A 27,993-nucleotide genomic window follows, 5' to 3' on the forward strand; every position below is an offset into this window, starting at 1 on the left:
CACTTTGAAAGCCCACATGGGACACTTTTGGCCCCTGAGCCACAGGTTGGGAGCCACTGCTCTAAGCAGAAGCTCTGCAGAGACTGGGTAGCTTTAGGATCATTCTGTTCTTAACTCTAAGTTCCTTGCTCGGTGTTAGAAAAAAGGGGCTCTTTCTGGGACGTGTTACTATTGTCACGTGGCAAGATGCCAGGAGCTGACTGACCCAGCATCAATAAGAGGAAAGCTCTTCTCCTGGGGGAGAAGAAAGCGCATGTGAGAGGCGTTAGTCACTAGGGGCCTGACTTTTCAAGGTGCTGGCCAGCTAACTTGTTGGAAGTGCAGGGCTAACATGATGAGGCTGTTATAACACGTCCCTGCATGTGTGATGTGGACAAATTGGAAAGAGTCCAGTGGAGGGCAACAAAAATGATGAGGGGGCTGGAGCACATGACTTATGAGGAGAGGCTGAGGGAAGGAGGCTTGTTTAGTCTGCAGAAGAGAAGAATGAGGGGGGATTTGATAGCAGCCTTCAACCACCTGAAAGGGGGTTCCAGGGAGGATGGAGCTAGGCTGTTCTCGGTGGTGGCAGATGACAGAACTAGGAGCAATGGTCTCAAGTTGCAGTGGGGGAGGTCTAGGTTGGATATTAGGAAAAAGTTTTTCATTAGGAGGGTGAAGCACTGGAATGGGTTACCTAGGGAGGGGATGGAATCTCCATCCTTAGAGGTTTTTAAGGTGAGGCTTGACAAAACCCTGGCTGGGATGATTAGTTGGGGTTGGTCCTGCCTTGAGCAGGGGGTCGGACTAGTTGACCCCCTGAGGTCCCTTCCAACCCTACTGTCCTATGAATCTATGCTGCCTGGCAGGCCTGACTATGGGGCTGCTACAGCTCATGGGGTGGATGTGGCAGGGAAGGGGGTGTCAGTCTGTGGTTTGCCTGGGTGGCTCAGGGGTCCCGCCCAGGGCTATGTAGGAACCTCCTGTAGGCGCATGGGGGAGTCCCCCCATGGGGCTAGCTGTACAGGACGCCCCCTTTCACGGGGGTTGGGGGGGCTGTAAGGGTAGGAGACCCCCCGCCCCCGCCCTTTAGGTCAGGCTGGAGGAAGCAGGGCACGGAGGGGGCCCCCTTGCCGGGCGGGGTGTGGGCGTGTGGCTGGGCCCCACGTGGGCCAGGCCGGGCCGAGAGAGGCGGCGCCGGCCGCGCGGGGGGAGCCGTCGCTCCCTGCGCCTAGGGCCGGGCCCAGGTCGGGTGCGGTGTCGCAGGCGGAGCGCAGAGCCCGGGCACGATGCGCCTCGGAGTCGTCGCCCCGCTGCTGGTCCCGCTGCTGCTGCTGGCCGCGCCCGCCGCCCGAGGCCGCCGGGAGCCCCCCGCCCCAGGGCCGCCGCAGGCCGCGCAGGGCCCCGCCAACGCCAGCCGGCCGGAGCCCCTGGGCGCCCCGGGGAACCACAGCGGCGGCGGCGCCCAGCTCAGCCCCGTGCCCGCGCTGCTCCGCGACCTGTCCGCGCTCAAAGCCGCCGTCATCGGGGCCTGCGCCCTCAGCGCCGGCCTCATCGGCTGCCTGCTGCTGCGGGTCTGCAGGTAACGGCCGCGCTTCGTGCGGCGGGGGGGTCTTGGCCGCCCGCGGGGGGGCTCAATCGGGCAGACGAGGGAGGAGGGATCCTCGCCGGAGGGCGCCGCTGCTCTGTGGAACCCCCCCCTTTCCCCGGTGTGGGGGGCAGGCGCTGCTCTCTGGACCCCCAGGTGGGGAGCGAGACTCCTCTCCAGGGAGACGGGGGGGCACTGTTTTCTGTACCCCCCAGGTGGGGAGGGAGACCCCCCCAAGAAGACGCTCTGGGGGGTGCTGCTCTCTGTACCCCCCAGATGGGGACTGTTCCCCCCCCCCAGACTGAGGGTAGGCACTGCTCTGTCTACCCCCCAGGTGTTGGGGGGGGGGTCCTCTCTGTCCTCTCTGTCCCCACCCCAGCAGTGGCTGCAGCAGGGGAGCTGAGGCCGTGTCTCTCTGCTGATGGTTTCCAGAGGTTTCCCAAGCCTTATATTTCACCTGGCTGTCAGGTGAGTCTGTGCTGGGCTAGCCTCAGCAGCCCTGAAAGCTCTTGGCCACTGCATCACTGTCACGTCTCTGGGTTGGGGGTGAGGGTCTCTGGGATGTGACCTCAAAAAGTGAGGCCCTGGCCAGTCCATGTAGAAGTTAAATGGGCTTTTCCCTAAGACAAAAGCTGAAGTGCGTCTACCTCTGGAGCAAAGGCACCCAGCACACAGGTGATGGAAGTAGGTGAGAAGGCAAGTTCTGGCCAGCCCTGGCCTACTGGATGTAGTTTGAAAAATGCCCTAGATCCGTTGGTCAAAAAGGGACTGTGAACACAGAAAATATCATGATTATAGTTTTGAATTATTAGTCCCCATCTCTTTCCAGGGCACTTCATATTTGTTCTCAAGGAAGAAGTATTGTTCTGTTTCATTAGCTATAACACAATTAAGCTCTCTTGAAATAATTGCCGTAATATGAGCGTCTATGTATTGTAAAGCATAGTGTTCAGGCGGAGCAAAGGCTTTAGTTCTGACTTGAAAATAGATTTCCCAGTAGTCCTCAGTAACCTCTAGGTGTTAACTGTTGCCTTATGTGCCTGGTACGTCGGGCAACTCCCCACCTTCCACTGCCCAGTATATACCTGGCATCCTGAGTTTCCTTTGTGATTTTGGTAGATTACTTGGACATCAAAGGGTTATGTCAGTGTAGGTGCTAGAGTGAAGGAAATGCAGAGAAGCATATAGAGGTATGCAGTTGTTTTACTGAGGTAATTTATTTCATCCAGTGTTCATCAGGAATAAACCACTTTCTTTATAGCACGTCTGCCTATTTGTACATTTTCTGTACATTTTCTAGTGTTAAGGATTAGAGACAGGACAGGAAACTCTATTGCCTCTAGGTTTTGAAACTCCAGCCCTTATCAGACATGGTCTCTCACGTTTCACTCTATTGACATCCCTTCGTGAACACCCTGTTTTGGATAAAACATCTTTTTACACGTTTGTGTTGTTATGAAACTGTTATGACTTTGAAAGAGATACCGGAGGTGTCATAAAAAACCCCAAACTTCCTTGAGTGTTTTTTCCACCCCAGTTTTAAAATAAACTCAAAGCAGAAAAATGTTGTGAAAATGTTCTTGGGCAGTAATTTCGGCTGGGAGTAGGTTTCCTCTGGTACAGCATGGAGCAGGTTCACTCTGTCAAGTTTTCAAAGGGGTCTCTTTTGCATGTGCGTGCAGACAGTGCATTGCGGGCAGTTGGATACAGTTACCCAACTGGAGTGTACAAATGAGATAAATCTTTACTTAATGCTGAGGCCAGAGTTCAGCCCTAGGGTAAAGCCCAAATAAATGGGCCGGGTGCGCGTGGGGTCTGTGGCTTCTTGTGCAGCCTCAGTGCTACGTTAGCCTTCACTGCTTCACAAGTGTGATTGGATGGACAGGAGGGAATGGGGAATTGGGTATTGGATCCAGCCCCTTCTCTTCCCACAATTCACAGCGTGTTGGGTTGATGGAAGGCCTGGCAGAACACAGCTCTGTAGTGTGCAAGAAGTCTGCATCTGTCTGGTGGGATCCTTGTATCTTTTTTCTCTCTCATCATAACCCCAGCAGATACATTGCATTCAATCTCTTCCTCTCCTATAGAAAGTGGGTTGGCATCAGAATGTGCTCACAGTAACTTTATAATACTTGAAATGGTCGTATGATCATACGCTGTGAAAAACACAAATCAAACTCAATCACATTAGAAAGCTCTCTCTCTCTTGGCTTGTTGCTGAAGCAGGAGAAAATAAACTTACCAGTGTCAAACTGAACCTTTCATATTAATGTTCATAAATTATTTCTGTGGCGGTAGCAGCTAGAGGCCCAGTTGTACCACTCTGTGTACATACAGTAAACAAATGTTCTTGTCTCAAACAGCTTACCATCTAGGAGAGCATTTAGCTCTGGTCTGTCTACTCCTGACTTCATGGTGGAAAACTACTAACCTTCAATAGTTAACAGGAATTCTTTCTTACAGGTATGTGCAAAAGAAAACAACCTTCAGGGCTGAGTCATATAAATTGCTCTCTGGCAAGCTGTGGTTGGTTGTTGCTTATGGAAGGAAAAGGTTGGGCAACAGAAGTAGCTGAACAGGTGTATTTTATGAATTATTCTTCCACCTACTTGCAAACAGCTCCTCTGCAGTTATGTGGCTGTTCCAGCTAACTCCTCCAGTTCTTCCCTCTTTCTGAGGTCTTTATAATCTTAATTTATTAATGCTGATCAGAACTGCTGTTAGACACTTGTGTGGGTAATTCTAGAGGCAACATAGTCTACTAGTATAAGCTGATCTGAATATATATATATATATATATATATATATATATATATATATATATATATATATATAATCTCTTTCACTAACTGGCCTTGGGCAAGTTCAGCCTCCCAGCCTCAGTTTCTCCATATGGTAAAAAGAGAGAGCAGGGTTGACATTCCTGAATTATTTTCCAAGGTAAAAAACCAAGCAGCATAAAACCCAGTCTTTTGAGTCTTCTCTCTACATCCTACAGAAGCCGAAGGGGACACGAGCCCAATTATTTTAGAAAATCCTTTGAAAGTCATCTTTACTGGCAAGCACTATTGAACTCTCCCATGCCAGACTCTACTCATTTCATCTGAACACAACTGCTTATAGTTATTGCAAATTTCAAGTATGTGAGAGATTCCTGCTGTTCCTTTAATAAACACAGTGGCTCCAGTGGAAAATAGAGCTTTGGACATCTACATGCAGTCGTTTATTTATCTGACACAGCCGCTTGTGTGTAAACAAAGATTTATCTGAGTTGCAAAATAAGACAAGAAAATCAACAGGCATGTTTGTACCATTTCGAACTTACAGCTGGCAAAATAGATTGGAGGAGAGTTCTCATTTCTGTTGCAGAAGAGATTACCTTTACTCAAATGAAAAGCCTTTCTTGATCAAAATGACAGCTTTGTTCATGTATATTTAAAAAAAACAAAAAACCTTGCAATGACTAGTGTTGTAGATTGCTGTTAAGGAGAATTTGCTGAAATCCATTATTTGATTAAACTGTCACTATGAAATTACACTGCTTCTCTGCAAGTAAATTATCCCTTTAGATATGGATTGTTGAGATGAAGTGAGTTAGCAGCCAGATATTTTATCACAGGCACCAGCTTGTGATATTTACATCCTGGCTTTTTTTCAAACTCACTGGTTTTTTTTATGGCTACTTTCACCGATGACCTGTTCTTCCTCCTCCTTAGCTGTGTTCTGATCTGAGTGGACTTGGTGGCCGAGTGGATTAGACTTGGCACTGCTATAAAAGATCTGAATTTCAGCTCCTGCTTCCCTGGGCTGCTCAAGCGGAGGATGCTGTGAAAGTAGCATGCTCCAGAGCGGCAGGAGTAGCATGTAGTTTGCTATAGCAACCTTTGCTGTCTGACTCAGATGAGCCTGGAAAGGATGCTCAGCTACTTCTATTAGCAGGGGGAATGGAGTATTTTCTAGGCACCCCATGTGCGCTGAGCACCACCTCCTCTCCCACCTCCAAACCAAAACATGCTCCACAACACACCAAATACTGTGGATCACAGTCCAAACAATAAAATGAAGTTGGGTTACCAGCAAGCATGCTTCCTCTAAACACTGAAACTTCCAGGTTGTGAACAATCACTGGGGCTACTTAAGTGAATGCTTGTGTCCATGTTTTGATTCTGCCTTTTTGAATCCATATTTTACAGCTCTTTCCCTCCACGCTGTATCTCCATTAATTTCAGTGCAATTACTCCAGAAGTGACGTAGGCCTACAGTTGACTAAGTAAACTGTCAAGGTTAACAACACTCAAAAGGGAAATGAGAGTTTTGAAACTTGGTTGTCTTTGTTGCTTGATGTAGAAGCCATTTGGGACATTGGATAAATCAATCAAGCTTTTTTTTTTTTTCTTTTTTTTTAATTAGCAGACTGCAACTGCAGTGTCACAGTGGGGGAGCAGGAGTTATCAGCCACAGTCAATAGTGTTTGCAGTTTGTAGTGAACTGCTGTAAAGTGTGGAAATGAGTAAGGCACAAGCTGGACGTGAGCACTATTTACAAGGCACTGGTCTGCCTGTTGAGAGACACTCTACCCACTTATAGAACAATAATACTTTGACCAGAGTAACCTTTGGTTATATCTTCTTTTTAGATGTACCTCAGGCCTAACTAATAACTACAAAACTGGTTACATTGCTATGTTTTAGGAGAGAGATTTCAGTACTCTAGGGGGTACTTGGGTGATGTTCAGTACACCAAAGGCTCACCTACACTAGAAGGCTGAGCTGACTGGCTTTAAGTGTAAATTGTTTTATAACTTGTTCTGTACTCCCACAATACAAAAAATCCCTGTCTTCAGTCCTCAGGTAGCTAGCTGCTGCTGCTGGAGGGAAATAGATTACTTTGATAGCAAGGTCGATAAAAATCAAGAATTAAAAAAAAAAAATATTTTAAAATTAAGTACGTTTGTTCTTTAAAAAAACTATTTAAAATTACATTTGAAATTGACAGTCTATGTTAAGGCCTAAACTACTTACAATCTATTAAAATCATTTCAATTAATTAAATACGATTAATACATATTTGCTTCCAAGCTTTAAAGAAAGTCAGACCTCTGAATGGGTGGAAGTCACCGGTTAAACACCTGGAACCAGAGTTTGTTCAAGTGCTAAAAGAGCTTTTGACAGCAGTTGCCTCAATTTCTGCAAGTACAGAGAAAATGTTTTCCTCATTTCAGTTTATTCAGCTAGTTCAGTTCAATGACTAGTTCAAAGTTAAGAACCAATTGGAAATTAAAAAAGCTGGAAAGCTTGTTTTCCTCTTCTAATCTGTGAATATAAACTAGGCGTGAGAGGGTGAGATCTCTACTAGTTCTAAAATAGTGAAGGGCATAGTGACCAGAAACAATCACTTCAATTCACTAACTGCATATATTGCCTTTGTTTAACAAATCAGTTAGTTCTAAAGGCAAAACATGTTTTCATGAACTTTTTGATCTTTTTTTCTTACATAGGCAGCACATTTCAGGTTTTTTTTTCCATTTGATTACAAATATAAAAGGCCATTTTTGTGCATTTTTAACTAATTTGAGTTTCCATCCAAATAGAGCTTTGCACAAATCACTAGTTTTAAAAAGTCCTATAGTAAATAAGAAATGTATCATTCACCATTTTCTAACATCATGAAAATTAAGAATCTGAATAAATGTAAGTTAAATGTGTACATATATGGTATATCCTTCTGATTAGCAAGATGCAGGATAAAGGCTATATTTAGTTGCAGATCAATATGTTTTACTGGTTACTAATCAATGAGAATGAACCTTTATTTAAAAAAACAGCTAAGACATATTAATGCAAACACCCCCTCCCCCAAATTCAAATCAGTTATTTAAATCAAGATTTCCAGCTCGCTGGTTTAAATCATGATGAAAATCGGTGACTTAAATCAGAATCAGTCCATCCTGTTTGATAGACTATTATATGTAAAAAACCAAAAAGCCAAGTCTGACCGCAGCTGGAAACCCCACGTCAGATGTGTGTGTTTTAATGGTAAAGCCGTGGTCTGGGAGTCCTATTTCTAGCTTCCTTGCTCTTTTGCTTTATGAATTTAGGTGAGTCACTTAAATTCTCCAAGCTTAAGTTTCTGTAAAATGGAGATAATACAGAGATGTAGTTGGTTTTATGGGATTGACGTTTGAAAGTGCATATTGGTCCTAGTACTATCTGCAGTATGCGAATCAAGCCTTTTTTTAGCTACTTTCAAGTACTACCTTTTAATTGAATCATGGCAAGATGTCATTCAGATGTTCCTGAAGTTTTTTCCAACCTTCCCAGCCTCCAGACCTCTTATTAACAGTGCAGTTGAACAAGCATACACTTCTGTTCTCTGTGATTGAGTATATTCCACCTCAAGGAGCTGGTTTTTAGAAAAATGCAGTGTGTCAGTTGATTACATCAAAGTGAATGCTGAAAGCATGCATGAGGACTCATCTTAATGGCTTCTGGTTTAACATCAAGGTTTAAAATGATTGTGTGAGCAGAGAAGCCTGCTTCCATAGAAAATAGTAACATGTTGCAGGTATTAATGAAGCTCTCATTCAGTGACTTGTTATGAGTCTGGTATTTTCCTAGGTTTATTTTTTGGAATCTTGTAAACATTGTGGGAGCCAATTATTGCTAAATATGTTGGGTGCAATTCATTCCTGGTGGAACTTAATTGGAGTTTCAACAGGAATGGGGTTAGCCTATTGTTTTTTGTTGCAAATACAAATGACTAACATGCTTATAGGAAAGGATAATTTAATATCCCCCACCCCTCCTGGTCTGTCTTCAGTAAGTGTTAATGCTGGATTGAAGGCTCAGACTGTTCTCTAGGGGGTCAAGAGAAGTATTATTTCTGAGCAGCAGGGTTGTTAACTAAAATCGATTGGAGGATTAAGGTATATAATGAATTACTGAGTTGACTTATGCATTTCTCCCACCACATGATGCTTCAGTAAGGAGCATAAAGTGCTGCACATGACTAGTGTTTGATCAAAACAGCCCCTGGTCAAAAAACTGACAAGAGTCATAAACTTTCTCCCCCTCTCCCAGCCAACTTTTCATATGGCATGTTTCAGTATTGAACACTGCTTCCCCGAGCTGCACTGAAATGTGCAGGCAATGCATCCTGGTTCGTAATGGAGTCAAGGGCACCACTGTGGAGGTTGGTGCCAGATGTGTTTAACCCGCAAAGAGATATGATTGCCCAGGAATAGAACTGATAGGGCTCAATAACTTATGAGCACAAGGAGCTGGATCCTCCTGAGTGGGTCCAGTAGATCTCGCCGTTATTCTCCTTCTGTGTAATACATTTTATGCCCCCTAATTCTGCTCTTGTTATAGCTAATGAATTTCTTGTTAGCCTCAACGGGATCAATAGTGGTCCCAAAATGAGGGGCTACTGGCACTGGCCACAGTTGTTTGGAGCTTGTGAAGATGCTGTGCAAGCTTCATAGATTGGGAAATTTTAAGACCAGAAGGGACTATTATGATCATCTAGCCTGACCTCAAGCCTAACACAGAACAATGAATTTTGCCCAGCCCTCAATAGCTCTGCCAATGCTCTTCAGTCTAGATCTGCTATGATACTTTCTGCTATTGTAGTCCTTGGACATCCTCCACGGCTCTGCTGGTGGACCCCCATTATTACTGGAACACCCTAATATCCATAGGCACGTCCCTCTGCATCTGCTCAGCTCTGTAGTGAGTGCATTTGCATCCTGTCCACAGTGTCTTCTGATCAGGCCTGTAACTTTAGGGGGAGCAGTTTGAGGTGTAGGGACTAAGTATGAAAACCTTAGTCACTTGTAACTTTTCACTGGAAGCCAGATCTCCCGTGTTGAAAGCCTTGTGCACAAATATTCTTTTCCACAGGGTCTTTCACACAAGGAGGATTTCATGTTATCATTGTGCAAGGAACCTGCTCCAACTGCTGCCCCTAACAACTTTTCTTGTTAGTTCAATAAAACAGGTGTGTTGGGGTGACGAAGCCATGGCCTGTTCTCACCCATGAGGCCTTAATGTGTTCTGGCCCTTTGGAACAGGTCTCCAAAGTTCATGAAATGTTTACGTTCCCTAGTTCCTGTCGTGGGCTACTGTGCTCATACTTCTATCTGCGTACAGTTGATATGTGGTAACTTGTCCCACCCAGTGTGTAGTTTGTCATATTAGTGACAGTAACTTTGAAAGTCCTCTTTAAATGGTAACTGAATAGAGAAAAGCAAACTAGGACTTCTCAGCTACTGCAATTAACTGCCCTTAAATAATGCAGTGTTCTTTCAATAATTGCCCAAAATTCTGTTGTAAGATGTATCTCCCTCTGTAGAATACAATAGTATGTTTTCTCAGGGACGGGATGAGAATTGATGTTTTGTAGCAAAAGTAGGTCTGATCGCAGACAGAAAATTATTCTTTTAACATGCAATCCAGTGTAACCTTGCTAATTCATGCTCACACATGGGAGATTCATTGCAGATAGTTTGGTCATGGCTGTTCACTTACTAATTCAGTTGCATATTGTGCCTCATTCATCATGAGGAATGTGCAGTTTAGTTTTAATGATGACATTTCATGTTGTCTGAGTAAATGTTCTTTTGTATAGGCAAAGCTTTCTTTGTAGGATGAGCTCTCAACACTTTCCTCACTACATCACTTTGCTGTTAGGTCTAGGCTGAAAAGTGGAGTGTGACTGCTGGAGGATTTGTGAGGATTATCAGGTGTGTGGTTAGTAAGGTCTCACTGCATGGGGTCTGAAATGACTTGTTTCAACAGATGGGATAAAAGAACAAAACACTGCGCTCTGCTTGGTGTGATACAGCAGAGAGTGGGACAGTGTAGCTTGGACCAGGAGAGTTTCTTGACATTTTTAATGCAAATTAGTCCTTAAAATGCTCAGGAAATGAAAATTGGATTGCCCCAATGTCTGGGGCTTGCTTTACTTAGTCACGGACCAATGCCCCAAAATTATGCTATCCTGAGAGGCCAGTGCTAGCTTTTACATCAGATATTTCTTGAATGTGTCTAGAGTTCAAGGCCAGAAGGGACCACTATGATAATGTTATCTGACCTCCTACAAAACATAGGGCAAAGAGTATCACCCAGTAATTCCTGCATCAAGCCCATATCTTGTTTGATCTATAACATATATTTGAGAAAGATATCCAGCCGCGATTTAAATATTTCAAGGGATGGCAACTCCAACCCATCTTGTGTGATTTGTCTAGGTGAGACTTCTGGACAGCAGGAATGTTTTCATGACCTGGTTAACTCTCCTGGACCAATAGTTGGTGGTTGTCCTCTGTCATTTTGCAGCTCTTCAGTCTGATTTTTTTTTTTTTAAACAAAGGAGAAATATTCTGGAAATGGTTTATCCAACACAATTCGGAGTGCAAGCAATTGCACTAAGCTCTTCATTTCTTTTCCATATTCCCCCAAAAATGGCTGTATTGCAGCTTCTTTATTTAAAAGCACTATAACTGAAGCACAAACCAGTGTAACCAACACAAACCTAGGCTTGTGTCTGAGTAGTGTGTGGTAGCTCAAGACCTTGGGTTAATGGATAATCAGTGGAGTAAAATGAGTCTGTATAATGCAGGTGTTTTGAGTTAAAGGCACAGTGTCAAGTTAAATACCATATTCTGTATCATTTTGGTTTTTATTTCAAAATTATTTTAATGTAAGTAGGTACTAGAAAATGAGTCTAATCAGAGTAAAGTGCACATAGGTGTATAATAATCCTTGCCACAAAAGAAATGTGACCATTATGCTAAGGGGAGAGAGATTGACTACACCTAAATTTTTAAAACATGGCCAATGATTTTTTTTCATAATGCTGCGCAGTGGTGAGTATAAAATTGCTCAAGTGACATGACTGGTTGTGTTGGGGACTGTCTGGAAACTTCCCCCTGGTGTCCAAAAAAGGTAGACGAGGCTGTCCACTCATAAATATTACCTCAGTTGTCCATTCCTCATGTATCTCTTCTCTGAACCCCTGTCGGTGTGGTAGACCTTGAATCAGTAGGGTTGATGTGGTTTTTCTCGTCTAAAGATGTTAGCTAACCTGTCAGCTGCCTCCTTTAATTAAGCCGCTGTCTGACTCATTGAGCATGGCAGCAGGGGGCTCTGAGCTGCTGGGCCAACGCATTTGCCCTGCACACCAAAGGATCTGTGGCTGGTGCCTCAGAAACTAAAAGACTGACGCTGATCTGGATTGCAGCTGACAGGAAATTGAGCTCTTCAGTGATGGGTACAAATGGTGGAGAAGGGGAGGGGCTCGCTGCACAGACTTAACATCAGGGTAGGTCTAAGCTGTATATAGACTGGGTGGGTAACAGTCCACCCTACCTCTTTCTCTAGGAAACACTTTCAGAATGAACTCCCCTCTCTTTGTTTCAGGTCTGGCAAGAGAATTAAGAAGACACGGAAGTATGACATAATCACGACCCCGGCTGAGCGAGTAGAAATGGCCCCTCTGAATGAAGATGAGGATGATGATGAAGAATCAACAGTGTTTGATGTGAAATACAGGTACTGACGTGAGTAGGCCTTGGTGAAAAGCTGCCTCCTGGGTTCTGTTAGCTGGGCAGATGGCTCTTCTTTCCTGCTTGCTCACAACACCTCATCAAGAGTTAGCTCCTTCACTGCTGGTTCCTTCAATCCACAAAAGCTCCACCACTCTCCTGTCCATGGCCCCTGCACCTGAAACCTGCTCCGCTATGCATCCAACCTCTCCTCCTTAAAACGTGCGCCTTCCAACAGGTCTATAAGCCCTAGTCATCCCTGCAGTGAAATGCCAAGAGAACAGATGTTCCCAAACGAAAACCGGTACAGAACTAACAAGGTTAATGTGCTAACTTCCCTGCTCAGTCCCTGGATGCATCCCTCATCCGTCCTTTGTTTGTTGGAGTTGATTGGGGAAGTTGCGTTCTTCCTGTACTCGTGTTTGTGTGTGAAGCACCTAGCTCACATCTGGTGCTCTTCATAAACAATATGTGTAGGGCTATATGGCTCAAGCCCTACCAGTCTAGAGCTGCTTCTCTCCACAGTCACTGTTGTGACCATGTGGGGGAAAGAAGCTGATGAGCTCGCACTAATGGTCTCTTGATTTGGGCATCTCTGGGTCTGAGGCGCATTGGCGGGGCTGTGTGCTGGGGGAGCTTGTTTTGCAGATGCCGTTGCTATATTTGTTCTGTGATAAACAGAGGGCTTCAGTTGCTAGCGCTGTCAATCAGGCCTCTCTCAGCAGCACCAGATCATTACCAATTTATTTTTTTTAGAGAGCATTTGACAGCCCAAAGTTTTCAGTGCCTTTCCTGTTGGACAATTTATAGCAGCCTCTCAGTGCAGGTGGGCTCTTGTACTTTCTGATTTATGGCGTCAGTGTATTTGAATCTTTTATTTTTATTTGCATCAAGAGGTGACAGCACAAGATTCATGTTTCTCTTCCAAACAAAGACAGCCCAAGATCCATGACTCTTTGGCTAGGAAAAGCTCTGCTAATGAAAGGGCTGAATATACACCCAAACAACTCAGAGTTAGGAGCTTGCTAGAGACTTGCGCGTGGTCCCTCCCCCATGTACAAATGCCCACCCATGCACTCTTAGTTTTTGAGATGGGGGAAGCAGCCCATTCATTCCAAGGTCCACTCAGTGGGCACATAAGCATATGGTGCAGTGTTTTGATAATTTTCAAAATAACGAAATAATCTCTCCCTGAAAGAGTTAGTCAGGGCTAGGGAGCTGGCGAAGAATGATGGTCAGTCAGTCGTTTTGAGATTTGTAAATAAATAGCCCCCAAACCAGAAGAGTCTCTTTTTTCCCTGACTCTTTTCTTGGCCAGCTGTCAGAGCTCCATATAGACTGTCTGTATTGGTGCTCATCCTTGGTTAATCATCGGCTTCTTACATGTCTGTCACCAGTGCAGTTGTCACCAGTGTTGCCCAAACTAACATTAGATCAGGACAACGAGGACCTGGTTGCTGTTAACACAACCTTTGCGCGGTGTGCCGGGTCACAGAAGTAGAATGGTTTTTGGATACTTAAAAGGAGTGATGCAGCATTGTTGGAGGAACAAACAGCGTCTTCGATTTAGGGCTTTGTTATATATTTGTATTGCAGTTGTGCCTGAAAGCCCCAATTGGCGATCAAGTCCATTGTACTAGAAACTGGGCATACACACGCCCCTCAGAGACAGTCCCTCGCTCAGAGTGCTAGCAGCCGAAATATTTGAGGACAGACAATAGATGGATACAACAGACAGACAGAGAAGCACAAGGTAACAGTGAGGCCATGAGGATCAAAGTAAAAAGCAGTGTTCAAGACTTCTTTCATATAAATATATAAGTTCGAGTTATTCAAGGCTTCCTCTTGTAACTTTTCAGTCTTAAACTGACACTTGCGTAGTGTTAGTATATAAGGGAATTAGGTGAGGTTTTGCATGGAGGACAGTTTTGACTTCTGTTTCTGGCTCTGCTTACTAACTTGCCATGTGACCCTGGGCCTCTCTCTGCCTCAGTTTACCTTCATGTAAAAATGGGGATAATTGCTTACAACTCAGGGACATGTAGCATTAAGTGCTCGGAAAAGTGGCTTGAAATTGTCAGGCAAAGGGTGCTTCAGAAGTGCAGGGCATTGTTCCAATAAGCAGGGTATGCTTTATACCTTTGTGTGTAGTTCTGCCAAACCACCTCCTTGTCTCCATTCAGATCCCTCCTGCAGGTGCACTGTTTTTGCACTCACCCCCCTTCCAGCTTTCCAGTGTTTTCCAAGTGTAAGCTCATTGGGGCATGGACTGTCTAATTTTGTCTTTTGCAGAGCTGATCATGCTCTCGGTGCTTAATAAATAATATAGCATGCATGTTGCTCTGCTTCTTGGGTAGCCTTTAGTATTGGATTATGCATTGGAATTGCTTGAGTCTAAATTGGGGAGTGGAACTTTCTGAACATGACCTATTTCTGCTCTGACCTATTGCTTTTCCACCCTCCTTGAGGTCTAAATCCCAGAGAATTTCCTTTGTAGGTGTTTTGGGGCAAGGTTGGAGAGAGTTTCCCTAACACAGTGAACAGGAAAATCTTGGAAAATGGTAGTGCTGTGGGAAAATGCATCCTGTAATAAAACATAAGGTGAACCCATTGGAAACAATCTGACCTGAGAGTCGTATCCAAGCTTTCTGCTATTTTTTTTTAAAAGAGCCCATAGATTTTCTTCAGCATCCTGTACGTCAGCTTTCTCTGTCTTTGGCCTTGAGGAAATCCTAGTGCAACAGCTATCAGATTCTGCATTTTCAAAACTCTTTGCTACTTTAGGGATATGGCTCCTGATCCCCAGCAAAACTGCTCTAGCTAAATTGAGATGGAGAGAGGTTTTCAGAGGATTTGAATACCATAAAAAGTAACATGTTCTCCGAATTGTGTGTATTTAGATATAGCAGTCTATTAGATAGAGCACTGATCTATGTTAGACCCTCATCAAAGATTGTATCACACCCCAAAACAATGTTTACCTTTTCACCAGCACTAAAGTCAGAAAGAAGTTTCTTTTTGAAGCACTGGGTTTGGCTTTGGGCATTGCAGCACATGTCCCACCATGGAGGAGAAGGATTCCACAACAGGATCCATTGTCTGAAAAGAATCTTTCCCCTCTTAACCATGTTTCATTAGCAAAGGAAGGGAAAATGGGGATGGATCTCCAGAAAGCTGGCTGGGTGCCTGACCTCAGTGATTGCAGTTAGAAAACATCACTAATGCAGCAACTCTTAGAATTCCAAGTGCCATGTCCATCTTGTTCCTTCCTTGTGCTGTCTGCTGCCTAAAGTGCGGACTACAACTGACGTGCGTGCCAGGAACAGAATGAAATGGAGATCTAACACTTACTGATCTTGCACAAAGGCACTAAAGATCACAGTGCGTCTGGATAACTACACTGTGGCACTTCCCACATGTTGCTGTTATTCTACAAATAAAGAGGCTGTTCTGAATATTTAGCTAGCACGTATGGTTTGTAATGAGGCTTCATTAACTGCTGCTTTAGGAAGTCTTTCTTTTTCTCCCCGTCTCCAAAAAATCTTTCAGACACTGAAATACTGACATGTCGGGTGAAATTGCAGCCATGTCTTCAGGGCTGATGCACTAGGGAAGGAACGAGACAGCTGTTTCAGCTCATTAGCTAATGAAGGCGAGAAGTAATGAGCCGCAGCATCCTGGAAGTAATCATGAGTGGGGCTGAAGACTGGCTGATAACTTCACATGACGAGTGCTTTCCATGGGTTGGAAGATCCCTGTTCTTTTTATTTTTCTTCCAATGTTTTAAAATGACTTGACTGCTGATGGGAGAGTGCCTTTCAGCATCAGCCATGACAGTGCTACTGCTTTACTCCACTAGTCTCTGATTGTCTTACCATGGAGCATTTCCTTTCCTGGACAGCTTCCCTCCTCTGAAAACAGCCTCTAGCGCAGTGGTTCCCAACCTTTTCGGCTTGAGGGTCACAGATATAATTTTTACTGTCCTGAAGGGCCACCAGTCTCCATCAGCAGTTCCTCTCCCTTATCCCCCAGCCAGACGGAAGGAGTTCAGCCATCCCCATGGCTGCTGCAGTGAAACCACACGCATCCTGTAGCCCTGTGTGCTCCACCTGGGTCCCTAGGCAGTGGCTCCCTTCTGCAGCCAGGGAGATGGAAGATCAGTGCTCTCCTTCCTCTGGCTCCAGCAGGGAACCCAGCACCTAGGGACCCAGGCGGAGCACTTTGTCGTGCTCCCTGCTACAGCCAGTGGGAGGGGAACGCTGGTCTCCCATCCCCTTGGCTGCAGCAAAGAGTCTGCCCTGGTCTTGTACCCCTGCAGCAATGCACTCTACTTGCGTCCTTAGGCAGCAGCTCCCTTCTGCAGCCAGTGGGAGGGGAGCAGCGGGCCACTTTGAAAGCCCCCGCGGGCCACTTTTGGCCCCAGGTCCACAGGTTGGGAACCACTGATCTAGCGCCTGGGTTATGTAAGCCTTGTCTGCATTAAAGACTCTTGGCATGCTCATCACTGGCTGGATTCCCCGAGTGCCCCGGTAACACCACCAATCCAGACACAAACGCTCCCAGTGGTGCGTGGGTGAGCATGCCACCATTGGGACTAGAATGGCTTCAAGCAAGGCTAACCACTGTATGGTCTGCAGCTGTGGCAGTGCCATTGTTGATGGGAATCACTGCTGTAATTGCCTCAATGATGCAAAGGGACTCTACTTACTGCTCTGCAGTGCACTGGGCTCCACCACACAGAGGTTTGCGTGTTGCACTGAGGCTATTTACACTGGTGCAGTCTTCCTGGTTGAGCTACCAGTGGTTCAGTTCTCTAATGCAGGCATTGCCATAGTGACACCCTCTGCTATAGTGAAATCTCATACAGGAAAGAGAAACCGGTAATATTCTGTCATCACCAGGGGTCCTAGAAATCAGTTTGCCATGGAAAAAATAAAAACAATCGACAGTAGAACCTCGGCTGTCCCTATTAACCGAACCACCAGCCGCCTGGGGCTGGCAGTGGCTGAGGCTCAGATGACCAGCCCTGAGCGGCTGGTGATTTGGTTAATACGGAGAGCTGGATAATGGAGGCTCGGATAAACAGGATATACTGTATATCAGTAAAAAAATATTGTGTTCAGCTGATACCTATATGTATTGTGGCTAGAGAAACTAAAGTTCAGTATTTCAAATTAATCACGGAAAAACATGGATTCTTATGCTTTTTTATCGGAGGATTTTGTATTTTTTAATCATGGAAAACTAGGATCCCTGATCATCACTAGCCTTCTCACTGAGGTAGCCCACAAACCTAGAATCTCCAAAAATCCCTTCTGGTTTTAGAGCAGCACATGAAATTATTTGTCTGGTAGCTGCCTTGACTCACACTTACCTCCAAGTTTTTGGACTGCAGAGACTTAACTGAGAATGCTGGAAAAGGAGAGAGGAATGCTTGATTCATTTGACCTTGCTTTTCTTTGGTGCCGCCCATTGAGAACGATCCCAAAGCACTTCGCATAGACAGGAATCCCTGCACAAAGCGTCAGAATGCAGAGAAAGAGAGAGAACTTGTTTAATAGGCAGTAATACAGAAGGGCATATCTGGTTGTGTGTGTCCAGACGGTATATTGCTGATATCCCTACATGTTACTGGTATGTGCCAAAACGAGACCATACCTTTCAAATCCCTGGTGGTCTCATTAAGGTGGTGACGCGGATAATTTCACCCGCTGGCTTGAAACACCATTCCATGTGAGTCCTGGTTAATAACTTTATGGCAATATGCTGTGTGTTAATACAGAACAACTCTTCTGATTTACCTGATATTAAGAAGCCCTAAGTAACTAGTCTCATATTTTGGGTTTGAAGACTAAATTTGAATTTAACATGTAGGCAAGAGTCTGTTGTTACATCTCTTCTTCACTTGCTTCTGTATTTTGGAGCACAATTCAGATTGTTCATTCTCTCCCCATGCAAACAGCATTCTAACTGCAAGCCAATTGCTGTTTAGCCATGTAGCGGCAGCAGCGGGGAAGAAGTGACATGTCTGTCTGATTGTTCTCATGTAGTTTGTTTTCTTGGTTTAATGCTTTGTCTCCCCACGTGCAGTGGTTTCTAGTCCTGTGTATGCCATTGAGAATTGGCAGATGATGTAAACTGGGCTGCTGGCTGAAAGTTACTTCTTCAGGATTCCTCTGCATCTTTTACATCTTACCACTGTGGATGTGTTGGTAAAACCCACCCCTCAGGCTGTGCAACCATGAGCAATAACCACCTTTCCTCTGCATAGCAGGCTAATTAAACCACTTCAGAACCTTAACCAGACAAAATCCTGCCTGTGGCTGCCTGTGACATACAGAAGCATACATTTATTGAATTAGATTCTTCTTCTGCAATCTCATCTCAGGAGCAGGGAAGTGATTCTGTCAGCATCTTCTCTAATACCGAGAGCACAGCTTCTGTGTGACAATGGTCTGAAAAGTGTAACACAAAGGCTGTCATAAAGCAGAGATGCAGAACCACTAAGGAAATAACACATGCTTGAAAGCCTCATGGAAACAGTAACTAATCTGGAGTTGTGTTTTTGTATATTTGCTTTTTAAATTAAGCTAAAAATGCAAGAATTGATTGACAGGTCTGAAAGGATGGAAAATGAATATGGAGCCTTTTGTTTCATGATCACTGATTCAAATCCAGCCCATGCCGCTAATGACCAAAAGTTATCAGCATTTAATAGCTCAGTGGCTTGTGTGAAATGAATTTGTTGGTTTACTTCCTAGTGGACCGGTGTCTTTTTTTGTGAGGTAAAAGCCACCCTATGATAAAGCTGATGGAGAAACTTATTAAGGGGCCAGGACAGGTCATACCAGTGAAACCTGGGATGTGGTGTTGGCGGGGTTGTGTAAAGGTGGTAGTGGAAGACTGGATTCTCACCCTCTCTAGAACCATCTTTTTTTTTTTTCCTCTTCTTTTTTTTAAAAAAATAAATAAATAAATTAGAGCTTCATTTAAGCCTCCCACTCTTTTTTGCCAATTTAGCACATCCCACCAGCACAGAGAGTGGAAACTTTCCTAGGTTTCATAGTCTTCCACTAGTTCCACTGAACCCTTTGTTCAGTAACTTTTGTGCTCGCCTCATAGCCAAGAGTAGAACACTGAAGTAGAGACGATAGGAAACTGAGAAATGCTTCCAGACTCTAGCACGGAGCCCCTCCACTTGCCTAGCTGTGTAACTAGAGAAAAAGTCAATGAAAACGCTAACAAAATGAAACGGTTTCTTCAAAGGTAATTAAAATTGTTGGGTTATTAAGCTCATTGTCTTTTAACCCAGTGAGGGAATTTCATGTCAGCTTCACCAGAACACTTAACAAAAATTTACTGAACAAATACTTACTACACCTCATATCATGAAGGATCCCAGCGCACCTCAGAGCTGGGATGTTTGGTGAATCCTTCTGTCTATGTTGAAATGTAGCTGCTTCTAGGGTAGAGCAAAGTAGCCATTTATTACTTCCATTGGTGAAACTTGCACTGCAAGGTGCTCAGCTACCACAATAATGGCGCCATATAAGAACCCAGGATAGAATAATGGAGACTTGGAGAGGCAGAATGTAAAAACCAGAGATGGAATTTTGAGGCCAAGTGTGTGAGACCCCCTAAATAAATACTTAAAACTACAAAACTCATTCCTGGGGCTGATCAAACCTTCCACCCCTTCCCTTCAACTAGCTGACGTTCTTCAGTTTTTCTGCGCAGATGCTCATTTTTCCTTTTAACAGAGCATGGAAAACGAGAGGCGTTTTAGAAATGTGCTTTCTTCCAAAGTGCTGCTTGGTGATAATGTTGCAGTTGCATAAGTGGGGTGCTACAGTGTGTGCGTGAGGGGTGGGAGCTTCTGGTCAACTATCAGTATAACAGCTTCAACTAGAGGGAAATAGTGTAAGCACAGGCTGCTTTCCTAGATACGTAAACCATAGGTTAAGGGTCCAGTACAACCTGCCCCTTGGTGCCAGGAAGCATGTAGGACTTGGTGCTGAAAAGGTTAATGCTGCATTACCACCCCCCTAAAAAGGGTTCCCGTCATTAGGCAGTTTAAAACATCTGTGTCAAAATTTTTAGGGCCCAGAGTCCTTGCTGGGTCTGAGAGTTATGGGGGCCTTCGTATCTGTAAATATTGCAGCGTGTATTATATTAATCTCTCTCCACAGAACATATCTCTGCCAGAGCTTAAATGACCTGTGCAGCCTTGAATGGAGTGCTGTACTGTGTGCTTGTTACAGCAAGGTGTTTGGTCTCTGGAGAGCAGCTATAATGGATTTCTTGCAAGTGAAGGCTGGAGGCCTTTTCTGTATGATGCTAGGTGAATGCTCGGGTTTTTGTAGCTGTTTAAATGTATTTATTTATTTATTTTCCCCAGTTGACAGCATGGGGAAAGGTTCTGTATAAATGGAGGGTATCATTTATTCTCATGTGAAAGGGTGAAAATCACAGTAACTCGTTCAGTCGCTTACTATAAATGCAACAAATTGCCTGGATCGTTGGTGCCGCTGGTACGGGATCCTGGCCAGGTGCTGCTGTGGATTGCCAGCGCCAGAGAGCCAAAAGGCATTTTTGAAGCCTGCGTTCTTTCCCTATTGGGCTGGATGTGCTGTGAAAATCAATGCTGAGCACAGAAGCTTGCTGGTAGCTCCTAAGGTTCAGTGTGCGTAATGAGTGAGGGGCAGGGACACGAGGGCTCCAAGAAGAAAACGGTGTGTGTAGTAGCCAGAAGGACCCCAGGAGAACCAGTTGCCCAGGGAAAACTTCCTTTCGTGGGAGTGCTCAAAGCTGTCCCATTCCAGGAGAGCTGCCTTCTCTCTGTTTTGGACTGTGGCTCTGGACAGGCTCTCACAGTGCCTGGATTTGAGTGACTTAATCCTTATTCCTTAGCTTTGCTTGTTGCTCAGACTGCTCTAATTTCTACACGTGGAAAATCAAGTCGGTGACCAAAACCACCAGAGAAATCAATCCCTGCTAAAAGGACCTAGTAGTTAGAGAATCATAGAAGATTGGGGTTGGAAGGGACCTCAGGAGGTCAGCTAGTCCAACCCTCTGTAGTGATCAGAGGTGGATAGCATTGTTTTTCCCCCTTGTACATAAATTCCCATCGTTGTCCGTGATCTATTTAATTACAAAGTTCTCTGACCGTACTAACTTGTCTCCTTGGCTCTCTTCCCTGGCAGGTAAAACCATTCCATGGAGCACTGGTTCCCTGTGAGAAGTCAGTCAGCTGTCGAGAGCCCCTGCCGAAGCTCTAACTGTGAAGGAGAAGCTTTCATCTGCGCAGCGTTGAAACCAAAGCAAACGTTGCTTCTTCCGTGATGTTATTTATACAACACACAGCAGCAGGGTGTTTGAACCTCTGCCCCAAATATCACCATTAAACTCCTGCTTTCCCAGCTCCCACAGTAAAATGACCCAAGTTCCCCCTCGCAGACTCTGCTCTGTTGCTTGAAGAGGCTAGGTGTTGCTGAAGCATGAGGGGTAGATGCAGCACTGTGTATAAAATTTCAGTATGGACTGGTCCAAATAAGTTTTGTAAAAACAGGAGGAAAAAACAAAATCAGACCAAGATGCCCAAAAGACTTCCTTCTCTAAAAGTTGAAACAGATACTTTTGGTCTGTGTCTTGTGTTGAAAGACTTGGAATGGTATGATCCCGGGCCTACAGAAATACTTGCCTATCCAATGAAGGCTGGTGGCTGAAACTGTGCTGAAATGTTACAGTGTGTGGTGTTGGGTGCTTTATTTTTTTGTATTTTGTGACTGTTGTAGAAAATTGTGATGACTTGCTACTGATTTTAACAATTGCACTAAGCCCTCTAATGATGTACTCATTTTTCAATGGAGCTTTGGTCAGATGTACTTAAATAACATGAGACCATAGGGCAGAAGAAAAACCAGGCAAGCACTGTACTGCAGAAATCTTGGATTAGAGGTTATAGATATATATTTTTGTAATTCCCTGCACTACATTTTGTGCATAGAACACTACATTTTGTGTCTTTTCCTTGCTGTAACTCTTGGTTAATCATAGATTTTTAATCAATCTTTTTACAAAAGATCTGATATGCAGCTGTTAAATTGCAGGAAGAGAACACTGGTTCTCCCCCTTAGCCGCCTTGGCAGCGTTCATACAAAGAATCCGCTCTGCACCAAATTGGAAACTTTTCCCCTCTGGTTGGCTGACAAGTCCAATAAGATGTGTTTTCCCTCTTGCTGTCTGCAATGCTTCATGCTGCGGAGGGCAGAACTGTGGGACGGCTATTTTTAAAAAACTAGAATATCTGTAATCTAGGCTGATTAAGATCCCACAGCCAACGAGTTCTGTGCATAAATTCTGTGCCAATCTTTGAAAGCTCTGTTGAGATCAAAGTTATTAGCATGACTGCTCTGTTCCATGGTCTTCCTGAAAAGCAGCTGCAGTTCTGATGAGCTTTGCCTGACAAATTGACTCTCGGTGTGTTCTGCCAATATTTATGTCAAATATCTTTTTACTTTGGGACTTTAACCCATCTCGAGCCTTTCCTGTCTTCCTGATGTTAAAATTACCTTTTGTTTTGGGAATGTACTGACATTTGCTTGGCTCTTTTGGTCAATTCTGCAGTTTGCTTGATGGGTTGTGACTGCTAAGTGTCCGTTGCAAAGCTCCCTGACTGTACTGGCTGCTCCAGAGCTGCCCATGATAGTGCATTCTGGACTTCTTGATTTGTGCTCATGACAAAGTAGGTTATACTACTCACACCTGTTCTGGGCACTTTCAGGCCTTGCACCCTGAATTAGCCTGGCAGAGATGCTGCACTCATACTTCACTCCACTTTGGCATCTTGCAAGAAGGCCTCAGTGTTCTGCGGTAGCAATTGACATTGACACAAGCAAACTTGTGGCTGTCTTCTGATGAGCATAGAGTGCAGTTTGGTGGTGTGCCTCTGGGTCCTTGACTGATTTAGCCATAGCATACTCAATTCCTTTCCCCTTACTACCCGCTAAATCAGAGGTTTTTTGCCACTCCATGTTTCCTCTTCAAAGTGTAGCAATGGTCAGAAAAGTGACATAATAAAATGTTCACCTTCGTACTCAACAGATCTACTCCCTGTGTGTCTGATTTCATATCTGCTTGCTTTATGGGTCTGTGCATTTTTATTCATGTTGACTATGCAGAGCTTACACAGCTCTGGAAGAGTGAGCTGGATTCCATTCTGCTTCATGAATCCTTGGCTAAATTTCGAGTTCCAAGGGTGGAATTGTTATTGGTAGTGACAACATAATAGGCAGAACTCAGCTGCGTTGTCAGATCCCAGCTTGAGTGTCCAACACTGGCAGTTAGAAAAACTGACCACTCTTGACTTGGAGCACATTTGCTGCGGGAGACACAGAGAATGCCCAGGAATTTCCTGATGGAATTTCTGCAGTCACTTTTCAGACTGTTACTGTACTTTAAAGATGGTTGGTTGTTGGGAGAGAATCCCATTCTGTACAGAGCAGTGTGGCTAATGGTATCATGCATTAGAAGAGGGAGCCAAGGAACCTGGAAGTTAATGAAAGGTGGTGGATGAAAATTCTCTTGCACAATTGCGCTATCTTCTGAACTTTACCAATGGAGTATTCAGCAAAGGCTTCGCAGCTGGCCCATGTTAGAAAATTCCCACAGCAAAGCTTTGAGTTAATATTAGTCATTAAGGCAATATCAATATGCTATTTTTATCTGTTTATCATGGAACAAATTCAAGTCATTCTGGTGCTGTTATTGAGCAATATTTAATGTGTCAGCTAAGAGGTAAAAAATGAAGAAATTGATTAGGCTAGGTCCAAACACACGGAGCTCTGGATGGCAGGAACCACAAGAGGCCCATAGTCTAGGATGGCACGCTCTGGCTTGGGAACACGTCTTTCAAGAAAGCACGTTACAGAAATGGGCTAGATGGCTGTCAACGGGCAATGTGATGTCCCTTTGGAGTTGGTAAAGCACTGTGAAGATGTGCTGAGTTATGGGAAGTTTTTGGACAGGTTGAGTCCTGAAGTGAGAAATGGCAATGCTAGGTAAAAGGTTGGGTTAAAGCGTCTATTACTATGTTGCTGACGGGGGAAGGAAGATGACATGGCTACTCTCTCAGTGAAAGAGCAATCATGGCATTGTGTTTGTACACTCGTCAGAGGAGGATTTATGAAGAAGAGCATCTGGAGCTCCAGCGGACATGTCCTTGGTCTGACATGGCTTGTCTGGAGTATCCTAAGCCTTTTCTGGGACTGAGGGCCCTTTTTACTACTGAAGAACCGATCGGGCTCTGCAGAGATAGAGAGACGAGGAGATAAGGAGCAGTTTAGATTTACCTGGTCTTTCAAATAGTCTGAGGTAACTCTTTCTGAAGCCAGTGGGAGTCTGTCCCTGGGATTTTTCAGGCCCTATGAGAACTGCTGAATTTAAGTCTGTGAGAGACAGTCTGCCTGACTTGCCTATTGCTAACAACCAAGATTTTCTGTAGTCAGATGAACCTTTTGTTGGGGAACAGTGTGATTTTTTTTTTCCAAAGGTGTCTAGGATGTAGATACCCAACTCTCTTTGGAATTAGGGCAACTAATTCCCTTGGGCTCCTTTGGAAAAATCCAACTAATGTGTATAAACTAATGGGTGTTGGGGATGGGGGAAGATTGGCTGCCTGATGAAGGAAATCAGAGCAGCGTCACCAGGGTCATTCAAAGTCATGTCAATGTACCTGAATGCTTGCTTGATGTTAAATTGCTATTGCAAACATGAGACCATATTTACCGCTCTATAAAGGTCACTGTATGTAATTTAAAAGGTTTGTCTAGTTAAGTATTTCTGTAGGTTTATTTCAGTGAAGACCATAAGCGCACTTGATGTGACTCATCTGTGGCATACATATGAATTTTTTTAAAGGTGGTAATTAATTACAAAGTAGCTTAAATGATTTTGGAATATCTAATCTAAGTGTTGAAGAATGACTAGCCATTAACCACTACATTGAAGCAATACATGTTCTGTGTGTCTTACACTGTAGTGTTCGTCTGGTTGTGATTGTAACGCATCTCAGTGTTTGCTGCTCTTTGTGTTGCATAGTTTTAAACGTGCTTTGCTGGAGAATATTTTTAAAGGTCCATTTTTATGTAATAGAAAATGGAAAAGCACTGTTGTCTGGCATTCATGTTTAATTTAACTCCCTGCTCAGCAAAATCCACTTTAAGTAGCAGTTTAATTAAACCAATAGAGAGCAAGTAAACTAGAGCCTTTTTATTGGAACATACCACAATGTGGAGAAATACCCTACCTGTGACAAGTGACAGCCTCTATTTTACTCAGCTGACCATAATCCTTTTTGGGGAGGTTCCATTTGAGAACCCACAATGCTTAGCTGGTCAAAGGCTATACCCAGCTCCTTCCTCCCTCTGCCCACTTCTCTTCTGAGAGAGAGGAATCACTTGTGTAGAACTACATGCCTATATGGTTCTCTTAGCAAGCCGGACAAGGTTACCATTGGTTGGAAGTGGATGGGACTTTTCAGCAAAATGCTGAAATGGTTGCAAACTCTTTTATAACCTTTGCTAGTTTATAACACTAAATTGCATATATCAGACTTTATTCCAAGCACAAACTGACTTAATGTAGGTAAATGAGCACACAAGCGGGAGTGTATTTGGATAGCCAGTTTTGTAGCATACCCTCTAAATGATGTTGATGTAATTTCATCAGGGTGGAGGTTGTAGATTTAAGATTTCTCTTGTAGTTGAGTTTCTGCTTCTGCAGTTTTTGTAGGAGGTTTTGTAAGGACCACGCATTCCTGTTCGTGCAATCGCCAGACCACTGATGAAAATGTTGATTTACAATTTGCCCTTGTGACTAAAAGCTTCCATTTAAAAAAAATGGTAATGCAAGTTTGGATGGTCATCTCATTATCCAATAGGAACTGTTGCCATTAAACATGTTCTTGTAAATTCACCTCTGTTGAGAGTTCTGTTTGGGAAAACTGGGTGATACCCTTCCCTCTCAAGAAAGGCCTATCATTGGTGAAGTTCAATCAATATAAGGGGGAATCTTGCTTTGTCTCCCATTAATGGTGACTGCCAGAATTTAATGTGCAAGCCCCTTTGTTCGGAGGGTCCAGAATAGATTGAGATAAAAGGAGGGCAACACAGGCAGCATGATGCAGTGACTGGCTGTATCAAGGAGGAAAATGAATCAATACAGTCCAACTCGGTCCTCAGCACAACGAAGCTCAACAGTCTGGGTTCAGGCAGACAAAAGTCTTTGTTTTCTTCAGCTCCCAGTCAATAGGAAGAGCATCTTGCAGCTCACCGAACCCACGTTTGCTACGTTCGAGCCTGTGTACCTGGCTGCCCCAAGCTCCCAAGCTTTTGTGCCTTTGAAAGCCTTTGAGCGGGGCTTTCCCCGCACCCACTGGGAACGCTGCAGCCGTGGCTTCCTTGAACGGGATGCCGACCAACCTAATTGCCAGCACCTTTCAAGGGAGTCGCTTAACTGTGTGCCACAGGTTTCCCATTTGTGAAGCCAGGATACAGCAAACCTCACACTACTGGCTTGGGTGTTCGTGAAGTGCCCAGATGTTTAGGTGCAAGTCACTCTGGCAGTGCAAGGTATCCTTGTTATGCTGGCTAACAAAGCTGCGGTTCAAGACAACTGCAGGGTTTTGTGTCAGATGCATGCTTTCTATCGATGCTACTATCATGGACATGAGAATCTGCCTAGGCTCTTCATGGGCCAGTACTCTTTTCATACAACCCTTATTTCAGGCACAGGCATATTTCTTTCTAGACCCTGGAGCAGGTTGAAGAGAGCCTGCCAAGGAGGTATTATCGTATGCTTCCTCCCTTGCATGAGCCAGTTCACTGCCTCTCCCTCTTGCACCAGATTGTCTCAGTCCCGACACCTTCATTTCTCACTTGATAACAAATGTGGTAATAGTCTAAAGGTAATTCTGTGCTGCAGACAAAGGGCAGCTGCTGTCCAGTTGGTGTCTCTTAAATTATGTCCCGCTGCCGGCAAAGTGAATTTTAAACATCCTGATTCATAATAAACCTATTAAAATGCCATCGGGCTTCAGCCAGCAGCCACGACAAGTCAGCTGTTGTGCAGCAATTTGTGGGGAATTGAAGCCCCACCAAAGTGAGTGCCATCTCGTTATTCTTTTCCTAAGGTATTTAACTCACTGCTGTTGGAACAGGGCATGAAGCCTAGAGGTTTGTGACAGCAAGCATGCAAGCAGCAAGACATGGCATTGTCTGAATGTTTTCATGCAGTTTGTAACTTTCATGAGAGCACAGTACCTCATGGGCTAGCTGGGAGAATCTCCCCGCTTTGGGCTGCATACATAAGGGTATCACGTAATGAGAGCAGGCAGCTAATATGGTTTCCAGCTTGATTTGGGAATATTGAATTCCTTTCCAGGCAACTCCTCATCAGAAAGATGGGGACAAATAGGAAGGAGCTTGGAGAATAGAAGCTAAAATGATCATGGACCTGGAGCGAGTGAGACATGAGGAAAGACGAAGAGCTTAAAATATATAGCTTGTCAAAGAGACTCCCAAGTCTGTGGCTGTAGGTGGGAAGGGAAGGCAGGCATCACACCACAAATATTTGAGCTCCACAAATATCAAGGAGGGAGCTGACTTATTGAGGGTGTATGACTAGGAGTAACAGGATAAACGTGAAAGGACATTACCAGCATGTTTGATTAATTATTAAAAACCAAGTTTTCTGATGGCGCCTTTTTAAAGAATTTGTCTTGCCTTTTTGTTTAGCTGGTTTAAAATATCTTTCCTCCTCTGATGTTTTGAAGGATTTTGGGAGGTGCTGTGGGTAATGCCAGACACCCTCAGGGCCTCTC

At 44.3% G+C, this 27,993-nt stretch overlaps 1 protein-coding gene across 2 annotated transcripts; it reads left to right on the forward strand.

Annotated features, from left to right (window-relative positions):
• Positions 1-1,140: 1,140 nt before the first annotated feature.
• FAM174B (family with sequence similarity 174 member B) lies at positions 1,141-26,087 on the forward strand. 2 transcript variants are annotated; one of them, XM_067555640.1, is made up of 3 exons: positions 1,141-1,561; positions 11,989-12,128; positions 21,317-26,087. In XM_067555640.1, exons 1-2 carry the CDS (start codon positions 1,269-1,271, stop codon positions 12,125-12,127), a joined length of 432 nt encoding a protein of 143 aa, XP_067411741.1. In that variant the 5' UTR covers positions 1,141-1,268; the 3' UTR covers position 12,128; positions 21,317-26,087. The 2 variants fall into 2 exon arrangements, with proteins under 2 accessions (XP_067411741.1, XP_067411742.1); XM_067555641.1 differs by having other exon boundaries at positions 1,144-1,561; positions 11,989-12,120.
• The last annotated feature ends 1,906 nt before the right edge of the window (positions 26,088-27,993 follow it).

The sequence above is a fragment of the Emydura macquarii genome, unplaced genomic scaffold (assembly GCF_026122565.2).
Source record: "Emydura macquarii macquarii isolate MOO-44397 ecotype Brisbane River unplaced genomic scaffold, CSIRO-AGI_Emac_v2 contig_1644, whole genome shotgun sequence".
Classification (NCBI taxonomy): Eukaryota; Metazoa; Chordata; order Testudines; family Chelidae; genus Emydura; species Emydura macquarii.

Coding starts and splice junctions, on each gene's coding strand:
- FAM174B (XM_067555640.1), top strand. CDS start 1,269: ATGCGCCTCGGAGTCGTCGCCCCGCTGCTGGTCCCGCTGCTGCTGCTG. Junction 1,562..11,988: donor CTGCTGCTGCGGGTCTGCAG/GTAACGGCCGCG, acceptor TCTTTGTTTCAG/GTCTGGCAAGAGAATTAAGA.